The following is an 18,802-nucleotide window of genomic DNA, read 5'->3' as shown; positions in this document are numbered from 1 at the left end:
GATTCATTATCTATAATCAAACACATCAATTGGTGGCACTCATCTAATATTTAACAAATACCAAAGCAGATGAAGATAGTCCTTTCCAATTCTAGAACTCTAGTAACATAAAGAATATGTGTGAATAATAGAAATGAATAATACATAATAGAAAATAAACTAAATTTTACTCAATAAATATTTACTAAGCACCTACTAGATGCCAAGTACTACACACACTGCACGCCCTATTTCTAATAAATTTTAATCTTAAGAGAGAATTAGAAATCCATAATGCTTGAGTACGAGAGCAAGGCATGAAAATCCTAACTCTAATAAGATCTTGTAAGATGCCACAATAAACATTCTGTTGCTCTGATTTCAAATACAGACAAAGAGCCAATCTACTTTCATTCTGACTCAAGTGCATTTAAGTCCATTCTATTTGTTGAGCTCATCTGGCCTTAAGGCAGGCCACATCTTGCTTAAAAGACAGAGCCAAAGGAGATAATGAAAAAACAAGTGGGATATATAAGAGATAACTAAAACCAATCCCATCCCAAGTAAGGGATTGACTTGTTTTCATCAGAAAAACTCTGCATTTTAAAAAACATAATCTGTTGTAAGTCCCTTAAAATAAATGCTCACTAGATTTACCTGACAAGTTTTACTTCAGCCTCCAATATAAAACACAAAGCTAAATGAAACGTTTTAAATTTTTTTCATCTTTATTACTTATATCAAAAGACACGCCTGGCTTTTGCAGCACCAAGTGTCTTAAAGACTTCATTAATAAAAAAGTAATCCTAAAATTGATTTCTATATAACTGGATCACTAACTATGCCATTTAGTGAATTAATTTAGACACGTAAAAACTTCTCAGTATATCAGTTCATTCAAGAATTTGGACATAAAATTTAAGATCAATATTTATAGGCATTTTTAAATTGAATTTTTGTGTCTACGTGGATTCCAAGGGCTGCTATAGAAACAAACATTATTATGTAAACTTTTAATTATGCACTTCTGTATTATCCACATACCTGCATAAAATACCCAGTAACCAAAGCTTTTCTTATATTAATATAATAGTCCCTGCTTGTAAAGTCAGTACTTCGACGAGGCAAATTAAATCTGTCCATAATTCTCGATAGCTGCTGGCGTACATTGTCTGCTGACATCAGGGACCTGTAGTTAATGAAGTTGTCATAACACCACTGAACCGATTCATGATCTACAAAGTTGGAGGGAGGGAAAATAAGAGGGGACATGAATCATCCAAACAGGTATATTATCTAATTAAAAAAGGAAATCACTATAAACAGTAAGCTAAATAATCCAAAAGGGAATAACCCACATCATTTGTATAAATTAATCACAATGTTATCAACTTTCCGAAAAATCTGGAGTAAAGTTCAAAATTAGAAATAGCACTACGGTTTCTGGCTATTGAATGATAAAACAATGGTTTTTGGATAAACTATTTTAATTGTACTGAGTTATTTAGCCATAAACATCCACCTGGTTGTTTTCGATAGTCTGACAGGGGTGGGTTGAGAGAATTTGGAAAAATGACATGTCTTTCTCATTTTCAAAGAAAAAACAAGCTTAGATTAAGACTACCAAATACAATTTAAAAGTTATAAAAATGAACTTCAAGTGACTATTGTGTGCTTTTCTTTATTCCTGAGCTAGAGCACCCCAAACTTAGTGTTTAAAAGTTTTACTCTGACCCATGTACCTCTTAGTGGTTTAAAATACAAGTGACATAGTTTACAAGGATGTCTGGAACACTCACTCTTATGTTTAATAAACAAAGCTTATATCAAAGCACTTCAAGTAATTTCACTACATGTATTTTATTTATTATCAAAGGGATCTTTCTCCATTGATGAATCCTTCCAACTAACCTAGAGATGCTCATATAAGAGAGCTCAAAATGTAGCATCATGTAAAATATTACACAGTGCCATCTTTATGTCTCAAAGACAGTCACAATGGAAAACTGCATTATTTACTTGAGGCCCTTCGATAAATAAATCTAAGAGGGTTATTGTGAAATGGGGGGGTTCCTTAAAAAATTACAACTATGATGATCCTTTTCCAGCTATGTGATATACAGTAATCTTTGGCATAGTCCTTTCTCCTTGGTTCTAGGATTCTACTAATTATAATATACATATTCTTAATAGTTTGTCAGAGGAACAACAGGTATATTAATAAATGTTTATCCATTACAAAATGCAGCCACATTTCAGAAACAGGGTAGGTGGATAGGTGGGGTAGTAAATGACCTTTAAATTGAAGAACTGACATGTTAAAATGTCCATTAATTAACCCACCTGGAATGAGAAATAAAAGGTATCCAACTGAACATACTGACATTTAAAGCAAAGCACTGAGTATCTTCAGAGATGAAACAAAGAAAGTATGTGCTTAATGAAAGGTAACGTCGAAACAGACAATAAAAAGGGGGACTTCTTAAAAGGGTTGTTCATTTGCAGACTCTGATCTGGAGTGTAGTGTTTCTGACATGCTAAACTTTTCGCAGAATTCATACACTAAAGAGTAACAGAACAGGAACTTTAAGTTGTCAAGATAAACAAATAGTATTTGATGGTTTTACTATGTCTCTAAATTTTTGAGAAATAGTTTGATAAATGGGAGGAATAAAATCTAAACATGGGAACATTTTATTAAAATAATTCTAGCTATATATTTCTCACAGTGAAACTAATCTTAAGATCTAAAGCCAAACCATTAGCACAGACACACACAAACACACAGAGAAATTAAGGCACTGCAAAATAACTTAAATCTAGTTGTTTCCCAAGTGTTAAAACAAATAGTATAAAGACTAATTTATCTTTACTATGTAACCAATCATTGTCTTTAATGAAATAGATCCTCTTGACTAATATCTGAAATATTTGCTAACATTTGCTAGTTTGCAAATACACAATGTTTCAAATACAACACAGCATCACTTAAAAATTAGTTAAAACACCCCAAATTCAATTTTAGTATATGTGCTGCCGAAGCAAGCACAAACACCCCAAATTCAATAAATGGATATGAAATGTCCAAATATTATGTGGAGATCAAAGTTTGATGTTGTTTTTAGAATAGCTCTCCTTATTTGAAAAGGTGGCAGTGATTAAAGGCTAAATGTCCAGTCATTCTGTTTCCTTTGACATTATTAAGAAAAGCGTATCGAGGAAAAGGTCTAAAACTAACCAACAGCTTACCATCCCTATGGCAGTGAGAAGCATTTAGTAGAAAAGGATCATCTATCTAGTGAGCAGATGCTCCCATTCTACTTCATGACACTCCCTCTGCTTAGAATGGGTAGGATAAAGGTTTTATAGGTACCTACTGTTCAATATTTTCCTAGAAAGCTCCCAACTATCAAATATGTGTATAAAGCACAAGCATTCTTTAGCAATTTTATCATTTAAATCTTAAAACTCCTCTAATATAAGATACTGTAATGTTACATTTATATGTAAAAATGAAAAGCACAGTTCCACTATAAATCTTAAATTTCATTTTCAAAGCAAATTATGAAATCCAAATACAATGCTGTGCTAGTTATCATCAAAAGCTTAAATGACAAAATAACACAACCTAATTTTAAAAGAATTAAAATGTCCTGTGAGAGAAATAGGGTTAAAAAACCATGCTGCTCCTACAGAAATCTTTTCATTTCCACTTAAAACAGTCCCTTAATAACGTCAAGGGATTCTGAGGACCAAGGTGGATGTGAACCTGCTCCTTCTCAAGGCAGTTATCACAATCTGTTAATAAGTTATGTGTCTGGTGGTCACACAGTTATCAACTAGCATGTGATACAGTTAGCACCACAACAGGAATATAGTGTATTTCTTGCATTGACCTATCCCATCGGGAATAAAGTCTTTAACATTATGCATTACCAATACTTTGGACACAAGAAGGATAAAATAAATTTTCTGAAGTAAGCTATGTACTGGCCTTCATCTGTTTCTCAATTACTTTTCATTTACCTCCCTTATCTGCCCCAAATTTGTTAGATCCAAGAAGAGAAGGACTCTACCTTTTCCTTATCTGATATTAATCAATTCTATCAACTCATATCAGAGTTCGTGTGTAAGACAGAGATGTGCAATCTGGCTACTAAGGTCCTTTTTCCTCATACTGGCCCTCTAGCACTTCTGGACCCTGAATGAATAAATTCACCCCTATCCCCAAAGAGATGTGCCAAAGTCAACAGACTATTTTAAGAGTGTAAATTGGATTTTTTGAGAAATAAAAATGAGATTCAAATAAAAGAAGGAGTGTAAAATTTGAATGTCTATATAAAAAATTAGGAAACTAAATTCTTATCAGCAGAAACCACAAACTTTCAGAGTGACTGAAGACACCAAATTCCTGGAAAAGGGTGATGTAGGGCTATCAGTCTCTGATAACGTTATCACCCAACAGGTTAACCTACCGATATGTAGAAATCAAATACTTTCACAATCTATTGCAATTATTTCCACATTTTTTTCCCTTTACATTTTCCTCTCATTTAATTTTTATAAATAGTGCATTCCAACAAAAGCATCTGGCAATAACTATTATTACCACTATGTTTCCTTGTTTTCAAATCACTGGAAAATGTTTTTCATGTTGCTAAATATTCTCTGAAAACATAATATAAAGCTAGAATATTTCATCATGTTGCTATAGCATAAATCACTGAACCATCTTTCTACTGGTGGGCATTTAGGTAGTTTCCATTTTCCTTTACTATGATAGATAACTGTGGGATAAAAAACTTGAAACATCTCTGTAGACAGAATACTAAAAGAAAATCTCACAGATTATCTCTAGGTCAAAGGGTTTAAGTTTGTTAAGGTTCTTGGTAACATAAAATCTAGTGCTTTTCATAAAGATAACATAAATTTACATTCCCAGCTCTGGTGTAAGACTGCTCCACTAAACCCACTCCTACACGACTAAAGACTATTTTTCTTTAACCTCTGCCAATTTTATAGGTGAGAAAATGGCACCTCTCAATAACAATGCATTTATTGAACTACAAGTAGAGTTGAATTTCCCCCTCATTGTTTATGGACCACTTATAGCCTGAGAATGGTCATTCACATTTATAGCCTGTATTTCTATTTTGTTAGTTTACTCTTTTGCAAGAGCTATTTATTAGTAAAAATATTAGACAGTAATAATTCTATAATACAAAACCATTCACAAAAAATGCAAAATTAAAACAAAAGTATATCAAAATCTGTATGTTCATGGTTAATTTTATACAAGTATTTTACCTTTATTTCTCTGTATTTTCCAGCTTTCCAGTGCTTTTTCCCTGATTATAAAAGTAAACAACTCTGGAAAAGATGGGCAATTTCTATTTTAAATGCTAGGCCTGAGTTTTTTTCCTAAAGGATCTCTGGGCTTCTAATGTAAAGTTGTCACGGATAATAAATGAAAGTGAGATGAAGAAACATCTTATATGCTGCAAGTGACATTTAGACAAAAGAGTACCTTCAAATCTAATTTATACTTACTTTGTTTAAAAGCGTGGTAGACATTCAGCAGTGTCAGATGATCTCCATCTATGTGGGCAAATCTCATCTTGGCCTCATCTGCGGCTTTCTTGGCCTCCGTGGGGCGAACAAAACACTGTGGGACTAAACAAGGTTGGTATGGGCCCAACACAAACGCCCATATCGATGAGTCACGCATTCACAGATAGAGGAACAAGGCCTAGCTAGGTCAGTTCACAGAGCATAGGGCAGGGCAGGATGGCCTCCAACTGCATCTTGGACTGTTTACTACCTTGATTTGGTACATCAACACCTAACCACATCTGTAAGACAAGAGGGTTTCAAAGCTACAGAGTACCTGATTATTTTTAACTAGATCTAAAAGTAGGCATCAAAACAGCTATTCTGAAGGCCATCAAGATACTAGAAAGCTCAACTTATTTCAAAGACCAGTGCCGATAGCTCTACCAATAGCCAGAATTACGGTGTTAATAGCCTTTTAGCTAAATATAATTTTTTAAAAGGCCATCCACTGAATCCGCTGAATGGTTATGAAAGTGATGAAGCTATACTTGCCCACTGCAGGGCTAAAAACAACTTTCCAACCAGTGTACTGCCACATTTCTATTGTAATTCTTCCCTAGTGCTGTGGCTATTACCAACTGGTGGGTATCACTATTAGCACTGGTGAGCAGAAGCATATGTAAACATAAAAAATATCATGAAATCTTGTGTTTTGATGATAGCAGTAGTGGTGGAAGGTTAAACCGCCTCTGAATTAAGAAAATTCAAAAAGGCTGGGAATATTCGGCCTAGTTTTCCAGCATTTTAAGAAAAAGATTAGAAAATAAAGTCCCAAGTTCTTTTTTTAAACTGTATTTGAAGACTTCAATATAAAAGCAGAATCCAATTATTTTAAAGTTGACAATTAGTCTGAAACGGTCATTATTTCAAGGGTCATCAAAATATGTAACTACAGTATTTGTTTAGAGCCTCAATATTAATTCACATAAAACTTTAAGTGGTTACATACAAAGCGTGCACTATATTTTTTGAAATACAACTTTCCTTAATTCACTTTAGCAATTCCATAGTCATAAAAGCAGTATGAAAATAAAAAGACTTAACAACTTGGGACTTTGTGAACACATTTTTAAAGCTCTTAAAACTTTGTCAATAAAAAAAATTATAAATTATCAGTTCAGATAGAAGATAATGGGAATAATCGACAGATCAAATACAGTATCAATTACTCTTTGCCATACAGTTTCCCCTTTAAAATGATTCCAAAGAAGCCAAATAGAGACAATGACACATGATCACAGTAAATACTAAGTCTTGCTTAATGTAACTGAAGCAAGGTAATAAGTAAAAGTACAGAAACCTCTCATAGCTGTGAAAGTTAATGTGAACTAGCTACCAGAGTTAAATATTGGGTATAAGAAGCACTCCATAAGGCCCCTGATTTGTACTATTTATATCAGGACCCGAAAACTTCAGAAACTCTTTAAATGGAAAACAAAGCATTACAAGCTCAGCAAACTGTTTCAGTTCCATGACTTCTTCCTCACGCTTTAACATTTTCCCCCACAAATGCCATGCTTAATAACTGCTGCACATACATGTTCACTCTCTTGATGTGCTAAAGATGACCAGTAAACCCTACGTTTTGTAGAACTATTACAAATAAGAGATGTAGTTGGAAGATCTCAACTGCATCATAATGACCAATTTTTTTAAAGGGCTAATTTTCTAAACTCAAACAATGGTAATTGTATAGTATGCCTGATAAGAGAACCTAGAAAAATAAAAACTGGGCAGATAACAAATACAATCTGTTAAACTCCTGCCCCACACTTTCTCTAAAAACTAAAATGTTGGGTTAACTACAACTGGGAAAATCTAGCAAAAACAACATATAAGAAAAGGCAGACAACAACCTACCACCACCTCCGCAAGAGACTACAATTTCATTAAAATGATTCGATACTGCCCTGCCCATCTGCTCTGAGTCTGATCAATCATAACTCTGCAAAAAAAACATTTTAGCTAGTTCTTAAATTAAAAATTCACACCATTAAAATATACATCTGAACTAAGCCAAAATTTTTATATTTAGAAATTTAAAAAATTTCCTCCTTTAACTACATGTAAGATTTTGAATTATTTGAGGCATTTAATTATAAATAATACCAATAAACCACTCTATGACTGGAAGTCAATTTTCCCCAGTACTGAAACTAGTATTACAGAGTACTTTGACAGTAAAAACTTAATACGTTTTCTATTTTTCGCTGCAAGAACCAGTGTATATTTGTATGTTAACAATATTTCTCTTTTTTTTTTGGGGAAAATCTAATTTCCAAGTTACTATTTATTTGTGAATTAAGTGTTACTGCTATTAAAAACAATAGTATTTGTTCAGCTTAATGTTCCAATTTTTAAAATAAGCAATTTTATCTATTGACATATTTATTTTATCAAGTGTTTTCCTGCCATTGTAAAAGAATTACCATCAGGTTAGATTTTAAACCTAGAATTATATATTACTACTTCTATTTATTTGATACTAAGTTTGAAGTAAATGTTTGATTGCCACTGCAGTACGATTTATACATGTAGAAAAAGCTCACTCTTTAAATGACAGTTTGCTTTGTCTCAGGCTCACTTAATAGTGCCAGCTACTAGAACAAAATTCTTCTGGTACTTTCAGCAATAAACTGCAAAACTGATGGACCTACCAAAGAACTCAGTTATAATCTCTTCAGACTTATTCTTCTCTTATTGAGATTTTTATTTGCACTCAAGAGAGCCCATGTTTTTACTATACTGTGTGCACAATTACTTAATTTACTTTTGTAAATACTATGTCATTATGAAGCTACTTTACAAGATATTTAGGAAACAAAATGAGTCCCTTAAAACCACCTATAAAATCCACTATCATACTAAATATTAAAAAACAAAACCAAAAGTGAAGTCCACCCAAACTTTGAGGAGCTGGGCTTTTTTTAGTTCCTTTCCCTCTATTACCTGACAACATAGCAGTAATAGATAGGACCTCATTAGAACAGTTGTAGTCACAACTTGCAATAACCATTTTAGCGAGCTGTGGATCTAGAGGAAACTCAGCCATCATGGATCCCAATTCAGTCAGATCTCCATCATCGTTTAAAGCGGCCAGATAATTCAAAAGTTCTAGGGCTCTCATCAGAGTTTCAGGAGCTAGGGGGAAATGGCAATATAACAGACAAGCTGCCTTAATAAGCAAAAATGTGACAAAGTACAAATTATTATAAGCATTCTCATTTTTCATTCTACAGTGGACCAAACTCGAAACTCAAACTGTCACCAAATTCAGTTACAGAGATCTAGCAAACTATGAATGATATAAAATTGCAAAACTTTCCTGTATAGTAGTAAAACCGTCATCTTCCTAAGTGCATTAAATAACTGTTAACTCAACGATGTGTTTATCAAACTACTTTTCTTCCAAAAAAAAAAATTGGGAAAATTTTCACATTTTTATGCCCTGTCAATAACTCCCAGAATAATTTATTTATTCTGAAGGGAAAAAAAAGAATTTGCTCTTTTGTGACTCTTTTAGTTTTAATGCTAACACACAAAATTTATCTTGATGCATTGTAAGAAACAGGTAAAATGTATTTAATATATATATAGAATAGGATGCAGAGAAAGAGTCCATTTTGGTTAAAAGGTTTGATAAAACATGCTTTGAGAATTCATACCTGGTGGATCCATAAAATCAAAATGCACCAAATCATCAATACCAAGTTTCTTCAATTGTAACACAACTGATCCTAAATTAGAACGCAAAATCTCAGGATAGGTGTTATCCTAGAAAAATACAAAAACATTTGTTCTGTTAAATATTCCTTAATCCTCTTGCTCCAAAAAGCAAAACATATCTGTTCTCTGCCCCCTTAGCTATTAACTTTTGGCATTTCTTCTAAACCACTGACTAAAGAGAGGAGAAAAACACTTGTGGACTCAAAAGACTAAAAGGGAATCAGACACTTTCTGTGAACTATCTTTATAGGGTTCGAAGTGTTACTGTTGCTGCCCACCTCGACTTAGAACTGTAACAAAGATTTGTATTGGTAAGACTACACCATAAATCTCGGAAAAACTAAAGAGATTATAGTGCCAAAAGGCAAGATAAAGTAAATGAAGTAATTTTCTCCTGGTAACAAATTCAACTTAACCTTCCAAACACACTTGGAAGGACACAGTAAAACCCTTACCTGCATTTCTGTTTTGTAAGCTTTCTCTGTATAAAGTCTGAAGCACTTCCCAGGTCTGGTTCGTCCAGCTCGACCAGCCCTTTGCTGAGCTGAAGCTTTACTAATGGCTGTCACTAAAAGGGACTCGACTCTGATTCGAGGATTATATACCTATTGGAATGGAAAGAACATTAAGAATGATTCTTCGAAGGGCTTCCCTGGTGGCGCAGCGGTTGAGAGTCCGCCTGCCGATGCAGGGGACGCGGGTTCGTGCCCCGGTCCGGGAAGATCCCACATGCCGCGGAGCCGCTAGGCCCGTGAGCCATGGCCGCTGAGCCTGCGCGTCCGGAGCCTGTGCTCCGCAACGGGAGAGGCCACAACAGCGAGAAGCCCGCGTACCACAGGAAAAAAAAAAAGATTCTTCCTTCAGTTAAACACAAAACTGTGATCTAACAGAAGTATCCAAAGCCCACAGCTAACCCCAAAATAAACAAAGTAGTACTGATGACCACCATAAACAATGCTGGGACAGAAACAAAATTCATCGTCTTTACTCCTTAACTTTCTTTCAGGTATTCTGACTCCAGCATTCTGAGAGACCTAAGCTAACGTGAAAAGTCTCTTATCTAACACACAGATAGCTTATATCATCTTTACTCTTCCTAACCTAAAATGATTTCAGCTTTACCTTACTCTTATATAGTGGATTGTGCTGAAGGTTTTTACCTGAAAAGAACCTGTCAATTTCAACACCTTGGACATTAAGAAAACTATTTTGAACTTAGTCCAGAAGAAGTCAGTTATATGCTGCCAGTTTAAAGGAGAGTTTTCTATCAAAAACTTGAGTACTATGTACAATGAATTCTCCCAGTTATACTTACAAAATGTAATCAAATGCAATCAAAGATCTTTAAATTATAAAACATAGTTTTATTTATTTACTGAGTAGTCACTTCATTTGGTAAAAGTGCTTGGTATTCAGTACTGTTAAACTAGAGGTTAACATAGTACTTTTTTTTTCAAGTACTGTGCCTGGCACATAGAAACTCTAATTTAGTTGGGGAGTGACTGATATGCGGGTTATGATAATCAATCCTGTATTTATTACTACCACCATACTCCTTACATGAACATACACTCACATACAAAACACTCACCATCACTACAAAGAAACAAAGAAACCAACGCAACCGAAAAGAAGCCTAGGGTTAAACATTAAACATGGGCTTAGTATGGGAAAGCCAGCTAGAACACAAAGGGTTCATATCTCAGAAGTCTGAAAATGAAACACAAACTGGAAAATAATTCTAAAAAGTAAATTTCAGCCATTAAATGAGTAAGCAATAAGTACTGTTAAACTAATACTAATTCATAAAGTACTAAAGTAGTACAAAATACGTACCTTTTGTTTTGCAAATCCAGGATCAATCACAAATACCACACCATCTATTGTCAAAGATGTCTCTGCAATGTTAGTTGACACAACTACCTGTTAAGAAATAAACAGTATTTAACTTATACTACCAGCCACGTACAAGATTAGCATTAACTTGCACTAAACAATCAGTTACAACCCACTAAATAAACTAGAAATAAGGTTTGATCTTTAATGACCAATGCTATATAAAGATGAATTAATATTTAAGAATTCAAAGTTTCATTTAGCTCATCATAGTACCTTCCTTTTTCAACAAAAAATCTTCAGGTTAAACTCAATCACATCATGCTTTGATTATTCAAATAGGAGAAGAGCATCAAAAGAAAATTATCGATAAAACGATGTAAGCTTACCTCACAGAATGTCTCCCTGAGAGAACACTCCTTGGTTAATATCCAAACTCCACACAACATGTAACATCTTTCAATATTTTCAGGCAACATTGACAAAGGAAAACTTTATATCACCAAAACTCAACTCAGTATTTTAAACAAAATGGCACATGGGGATGAAAATCTCAAGTTAGAATCCAAGAATTTGCAGATCATCAGAACAGAACGTAGATGTTTTGTAAAGTGTATAGTCTCAAAGGGGGTGTCACTGCATACAAGGAAACTTAATCATTTGAACTTTTTATTGACAGGGAATAATGTTTAAAGCATTTACATACTAACATGATAGCTTGTTTTTTCATGTGGGTGTTTTGCTCTATTTTAAACAGGTTTTAGAAGATTAGGGGCTTGAGAATGACATGTTACATAATTTTTCTTTTTAAACAATGGGAAAATGGGATCCTCATTATTGTTTTCCCCCAAACATCTGATTTTGGGAACAGATTGCTGCCATTAAGTAGGAAATACTTGTATATGCAAGCAGTTGACACAGAAGATAGATCAGAGTCTGCTCTTAAGGCTTTTACAGTTTGTAAAGAAACATTAGACGTGGAGAGGAAGTGTAATGACATCAAAAATGCGCTGTAAGATTTTTAAAGTGTTTATTTCCAAAGTGAAGACAAGGAAAACTTGCTGAGAAAATGGCATTTAGGAGAGTTGTTGAAGGTAAGGTGGGATCTACCCACAAGAGGGAAGGGAAGAGCACTAGAAATAGAAGGTTGGGCCTAAGCGAGAGAGCACGTGGACAAGAGTGCCCATAGGCACATGTAAGAAAGGACTCACATTGCCAGAAAATCTTGGAGGTTTAAAAGATTACTAGAATGCCAGGGAGCAACGAAGCCTGTGTGCCACAGCTACTGAGCCTGCACTCTAGAGCCTGCGAGCCAAAACTACTGAAGCCCACACGCCTAAAGCCCGTGCTCTTCAACAAGAGAAGCCACCGCAATGAGAAGCCCGAGCACCATAACAAAGAGTAGCCCCCGCTCACAACCAGAGAAAGCCCGCGCACAGCAACGAAGACCCAACGCAGCCAAAAATAAATAAATAAAATAAATTTATATATACTAAAAAAAGATTACTAGAGCATCACTAACAGGATAATATTTTAGAATCACTTGCAGGTCTAAGACCAAAACGTTCCCTTTGTGCATTGGTCAGTTGAAAAGACTGCTAACTAGCAAATGGATAATAAACCATAAGTGGTTTGATGCTAATGAAATATATTTTCCAGAACATTTCGAAGACACGCACATTCAATAATTAGAGCTGAAGCAAGCATAAACAAGGTTAACAGGTGAACTTGAATAAATATAACCAGAGTTTAATATTCTTCTACAAAGTCAGTGTGTTGTGGTGGAAGGAGCAGGGGTAGGTGGCAAAGCCGGGAATCAAACCTAAATAGCTAAGTAAGAGTGGAGAGGTTTTAACACCCCCAAGCTTTAATTTCCTTTTATAACTCTTGTATACTAGTCTAGCTGAGACAGAGTTTTAAGATATAAACTTAGATAATGAATGTGGAAAGCCCTTATAAACTACACAGAATCACAAACGACATGCCTGTGATTACATGAGGTCTTGTGGTTTTCTGTTATTCTGGGGTGAAAATGGTTGCCATTATGGATAGATGTTGTACTTCTAGATAGATGTTTAAAACATATTTTGGGGAAAAAATACATTTCACATATTTCTAATAGAACAAAATATACTCAATGTAATAAAAAATGTATTGATGTGATTAACCCTTTGAGTTATTTAAAAACAATTTTTGTCCACCAAATAATTTCACTTGGTGTTCATGTGTTTTCTCTGGGTGTGTGTGTGACAAAATCATACAACGCCTTATAAGGTGGTATGGATGTGTGATTTCACAAGTGTTTAAGAATCAGGTGATTACACCAACTTTGGCAAGCTCCATGTCATTACTGATGATAAAGTCAACTGCCATCCAAAAGTCACACTCTGAAATACAAGCATAAAAAGACCTAGAGAAGCATGGTCTTTAGACTTTTTCCAAAGATTAAAAAAGTAAATTGGTTAAAAAGCTTTAATGTGATAAAAATTTTTTTTTTGAGTAGGACCCTAACCTACCCTATGAGAGGTGGGTTTTGGGACAAAAAAGAGGAACACTCATATAACAAATTGTACAACTCTGAGGGAGGTATTTCTACTGACTCTACCACTAGAGCTGGATAAACAATACTAACTAAGGCTAAATAAAACATACACACCCACAGATTACAAAAGAACAGAGAAATAAATGAGATGATATAAGTTATCTAGCTGTCTTGGAACCTTAGCAGTGGGGTGAGTGAGGCAAGCCCTAAGTATGTTCTAGATGTGTTAAGTGGCACATGATCTAATTAGGAAGTGGTCATAACACAGTGATACTGAATTTGTCAAGGGACTTACATATTACTGACAGGAATATATATGTTATAAGCTTTTCTAGACTGTAGCTTGGCAATAAGTGTTCAAAGAGTCTTTTTTTTTTTTTTTTTTTTTTTTTTTTGTGGTATGCGGGCCTCCCTCTGCTGTGGCCTCTCCCATTGCGGAGCACAGGCTCCGGACGCGCAGGCTCAGCGGCCACGGCTCACGGGCCCAGCCACTCCACGGCATGGGGCACGAACCCGTATCCCCTGCATCGGCAGGCGGACTCTCAACTACTGCGCCACCAGGGAAGCCCCGAAGAGTCTTAAAGAGTGTTCAAACCTCATTTGCAAAGGAATTATTTCAGGTAAATAACCCCATGTATAGAATAAACACTATGAGAAAAAGTCTGGCGATGCCAATTCTAATCTTTTTATATTATATGTGTTAAGAATAAACTCTCAACTAGATTTATCCCTTTCCTCCTCAATAATCTGCCTTCTAATGGAATCCACGTTGATTTATTTCAATAATTCCATTTCAAAGTACTTCAGCTGCTCTACTTGAATTCTATTTGGACACAGTAATGCATTTAGGTTAAACAAATTTGGATTTTTAGTCCCTAGGGAACTCGGTGGGGCCTCTAATACAGTGAGGACATTAGTTTGTTTGTAAATGTTCCAGCAGCACCACACTAAGTTATCTTCAGATAGTGTATTATTAAGCCTCTCTTTAAAACTATAGAGCCATCTCCACAAGGGCCATTTCTCTTTTTTATTGAGCAATGTATGCTCTGAGCCATGTTAATTAGTAAACTCTGTAAGATAAGCTACAGAAAAATCAGCTATTTGTATGGACAAAATTAATGAAAACTAAATAAAAACAAAAACAGTTGCTGGATTTTAATAACACCAAATCTATATAAAACAGCAGCTATAAGTCTTAGTTAAAAAATGCATACAAGTGACTTACTGATGAGTAAACTTTCATGCATGTACAACACTACTGTAGCTTTAGCTTAAAGTCAAATATTTGAACAAATGTCAAGCATGATCAAAACAGGTAAAAGTCTCCACCCTCACATAAATTTATGAATTGCATTCTCAACCTTTCTTTTAAAACAATTTATTTATTTATTTATTTATTTTAGGCTGTGTTGGGTCTTCATTGCTGCGCGCGGGCTTTCTCTAGTTGCGGCAAGTGGGGGCTACTCTCGTTGCGGTGCGCAGGCTTCTCATTGTGGTGGCTTCTCTTGTTGCGGAGCGTGAGCTCTAGGCACGCGGGCTTCAGTAGTTGTGGCTCTCGGGCTCTAGAGCGCAGACTCAGTAATTGTGTCGCACGGGCTTAGTTGCTCCGCGGCATGTGGGATCTTCCCGGAACAGGGCTCGAACCTGAGTCCCCTCCGTTGGCAGGCGGATTCTTAACCAGAGTGCCACCGGGGAAGGCGTCAACCTTTCTTGGTTAAAAACTTGAAAGTTTACCATTGGTGCTATGTTACAAGTCCACATAAAAAGAACTCAGTAACTATTTGTACAAGGAATACTAGTTAAGTACCCAGTGCCCATAAAAGATTACGTTTAATATAGCCTACATTTAAAAACTTTAGTACTGAAAAGCTGTTTTGTTATTAGTTTTACCACAATCCTATTAGGAACCCTATTTTGCATAAAATACAAAGAGTAAGATAACAAATATGGTACTACCTTACAAAACGTGCTCGAATATAAAGTAATTTAACCAAAACATGAATCAAATAGTATTTTGTTTCACACTGGAAGCAGACTGTAAACCCCTAAATGTTCCTATGTAATTTTATTTATTTATTTACTTATTTATTTTTGTGCTTTGTCATAGTTACTCTTTTTCTTTTTTAAATTGAAGAATGGTTGATTTACAACATTGTGTTACTTTCTGCTGTACAGTTTACATATACATATATCCACTCTTTTTAAGATTCTTTTCCCATCTAGGTCATTACAGAGTACTGAGTTCCCTGTGCTACACAGTAGGTCCTTATTAGTTACCTATGTTATATATAGTAGTGTGTACGTGTCAATCCCAATGCCCAATTTATCCCTCCCTGTAATTTTAAATGAATTTTGAGTATCAGTCAGTGACAGCACTCTTGAATGAAAGTCCCATTCTAGTAACTGGCACAGTTATGTTTAATTAATGAATTCATGACAAAAGAATCAAGCCTTGGCCTCTAGTTCTTTATTTTATAATATAAATAGCATATTACCAAAGTTGTAGCATTTAAAAAAGAGAACAGGAAAATAGCAACTGAATACCAGTTCTTACTGTTCTGTTATCCACCCACATGCCCTCATGTAACCTGTGTGCATCTTAATTCTTACCCTTCTTCTTTTCCCACAATCCCACCAATCCTTTCTTCTATTCTAGCTGGACCTGCCAAGCCCTGGGTCTGATGGTCACTTACTCATCTCGCCTGCCAGTCACTGCATGGCCTTAGGGCATTTCAACAGTCTCAGGTTTTCAGCTGGCACTCCCACCTTCCCTGACCAGCTTCAAAATACATGATTTGTTGAGTGAATCCTCCTCTATAAACTTCTATAAAAATTGTTCACTTTCCCTGAAACATGCTGGGCTTCAATGTGTCTCTCCTCATAAAGAATAATGAACCAATTACCAAGGGAAGTCCTCCCTCCCCTGGGATCATCCAGGGAGGCCATGACAGCACTCTTCTCAACCTCTAAGATGAAGCTGACTCACGCCAGGAGATAACATGATTTCCCAACAAGAGATCCTATAGCTTTAGCTGAATGAAACATCATTAGTGGATGATGAAATAGCACTGTGGCCCTTAGTTTTGATTCTGAATTAAAAGCCTGAGATGGGACCCCAAGGTGAGCCCAAGACCTGGGAACTCCAATGGCCTCCCCTCAACATCTGTGGCCATCACACATATATCCAACTGCTGCTGAATCACTCTTTTCAGAAAGACAAAATTCTCCTAAATATCCTAGGATTTACAAGAACATGAAAAGCAATAGTTTTTAAAAAAACAAACAACTAATTCTATTCCATGGGCTTAGGTTGTAGAGTCTACAAAATGTACCATGCACTGGACTGACACCAGACTGAACCTAAATTTCCAATATACTAGTATTAACAGAGCAAAGAAGAGCTCAGATAAGAAGGTTTTTTTTTTGTTGTTGTTGTTGTTTTTTGTTTTTTTTTTTTTGTGGTACGCGGGCCTCTCATTGTTGCGGCCTCTCCCGTTGCGGAGCACAGGCTCCGGACGCACAGGCTCAGCGGCCGTGGCTCACGGGCCCAGCCGCTCCGCGGCACGTGGGATCTTCCCAGACCGGGGCACGAACCCGTGTCCCCTGCATTGGCAGGCGGACTCTCAACCACTGAGCCACCAGGGAAGCCCTGAAGTAAGTTTTAATGTGTGGGCCCAATAGTTCTCAAACTAACTCAAAATGGAATGAAGAGAACTACATGAAAAGACAAACATGGCAAATCTTGCTGTAAGCCAATTTTACTCAAAAATAAATAAAAACACCATTTTAAAATTAAAACGAATGCAGATACACAAAGTGTACATGATTTCAAGAAAAAATTAAATCACCTGCCTGGAGGATGTACTAACTCCTCTTTACTCTAGAAAATGTTTACAGAACAGCTACTCTTATATACATCCATTGATAAAGAGTGAAATTAAAAACTCCACAGAGAATGAGTACTTTTCAGTCAACAAATCAACTTCAAAATTATATACTAAAGTTATCACTTAAAACTGTCCCCCAGGGCTTCCCTGGTGGCACAGTGGTTGAGAGTCCACCTGCCGATGCAGGGGACACGGGTTCATGCCCCAGTCTGGGAAGATCCCACAAGCCGCGGAGTGGCTAGGCCCGTGAGCCATGGCCGCTGAGCCTGCGCGTCCGGAGCCTGTGCTCCGCAACGGGAGAGGCCACAACAGTGAGAGGCCCACATACCGCAAAAAAAACTAAAAAACAAAAAAAACTGTCCCCCAAAGTTCCGAATGCACATAAACAGAAAATGTTTTAAAACATATTCTAGAGACAGCACTGTGACAAAAATAATTGCAATGTTGAACATAATGAAGCTATGATCAGACTATTTTTTTAAAAGTCATATTCACTACTCTTGTTGATCTATGAAAAACGCAAAACCTAATATCTTTCCCTATCAATCTGTTGATTTATATACCACTACGCTGGTGTTGCCTATCTTTTCAGTAAGTTCTTTCCATTTGAAAAATGTATCTGGTTCATTTAACTTTTACACAGCCATGTAAAGAGATAGTTAACCATGATACATTTAAATATCTTTATAATTTGTAATTTTCCAACAATCATAAAAAATGTTGGGAAAAAAGATCGAAAAAATACAGCAAAAAAAATTGTGAATCTGTTAGGCTAGAATACAGACATAAGAAAGCAATAAATTCCAAATCTGACTGACAAGCAAGTCATAAGTGAGTAATATTTCCTAAGACTTTTCTACATGAATAAACTCAAGAAATGTATAACACTTGCCACGAGGGCCTAGACTGTTCTAGATATGTTAGTACCCTGTATACAATAAGCTTAATCCCTGACAATCATCTCCCCAAGGTGATGAAGGTAATCAACCATACCCACTTTAAAATATGCAAACTTTAAAACCAGATTAAGAATCGTACCAAAATTCACATGCAGCTTTCTATATAGCCTAATAAATGGCTGGGCTTTTGAGAAGCCAAGCTGACTCCAGTGGTTTTCCAACCTTTTCAAACAATGCAATCTTATTTTCAAGGGATCTACCAGAATCTCCATCTCTTAAAAAATAGAAGCATAGCTGCCTGTATCAAACTCAAATCTCCT

General features: G+C 35.7%; 1 protein-coding gene across 1 annotated transcript in view; it reads right to left on the bottom strand.

Moving 5' to 3' along the window:
- DHX15 (DEAH-box helicase 15) overlaps positions 1-18,802 on the bottom strand; it is a 56,331-nt gene that overhangs the window by 2,661 nt on the left and 34,868 nt on the right. Inside the window, exons 7-12 of the mRNA XM_007125554.4 lie at positions 11,155-11,241; positions 9,774-9,923; positions 9,258-9,366; positions 8,542-8,733; positions 5,530-5,652; positions 1,024-1,214 (exon numbers count right to left, since the gene is read on the bottom strand). Coding sequence (XP_007125616.1) covers positions 1,024-1,214; positions 5,530-5,652; positions 8,542-8,733; positions 9,258-9,366; positions 9,774-9,923; positions 11,155-11,241 — 852 coding nt within the window. The remainder of the gene's footprint in view (positions 1-1,023; positions 1,215-5,529; positions 5,653-8,541; positions 8,734-9,257; positions 9,367-9,773; positions 9,924-11,154; positions 11,242-18,802) is intronic.

This window comes from Physeter macrocephalus, chromosome 7, assembly GCF_002837175.3.
Source record: "Physeter macrocephalus isolate SW-GA chromosome 7, ASM283717v5, whole genome shotgun sequence".
NCBI classification, from domain to species: domain Eukaryota; kingdom Metazoa; phylum Chordata; class Mammalia; order Artiodactyla; family Physeteridae; genus Physeter; species Physeter macrocephalus.
This window is presented reverse-complemented; position numbering and strand designations above follow the sequence as displayed.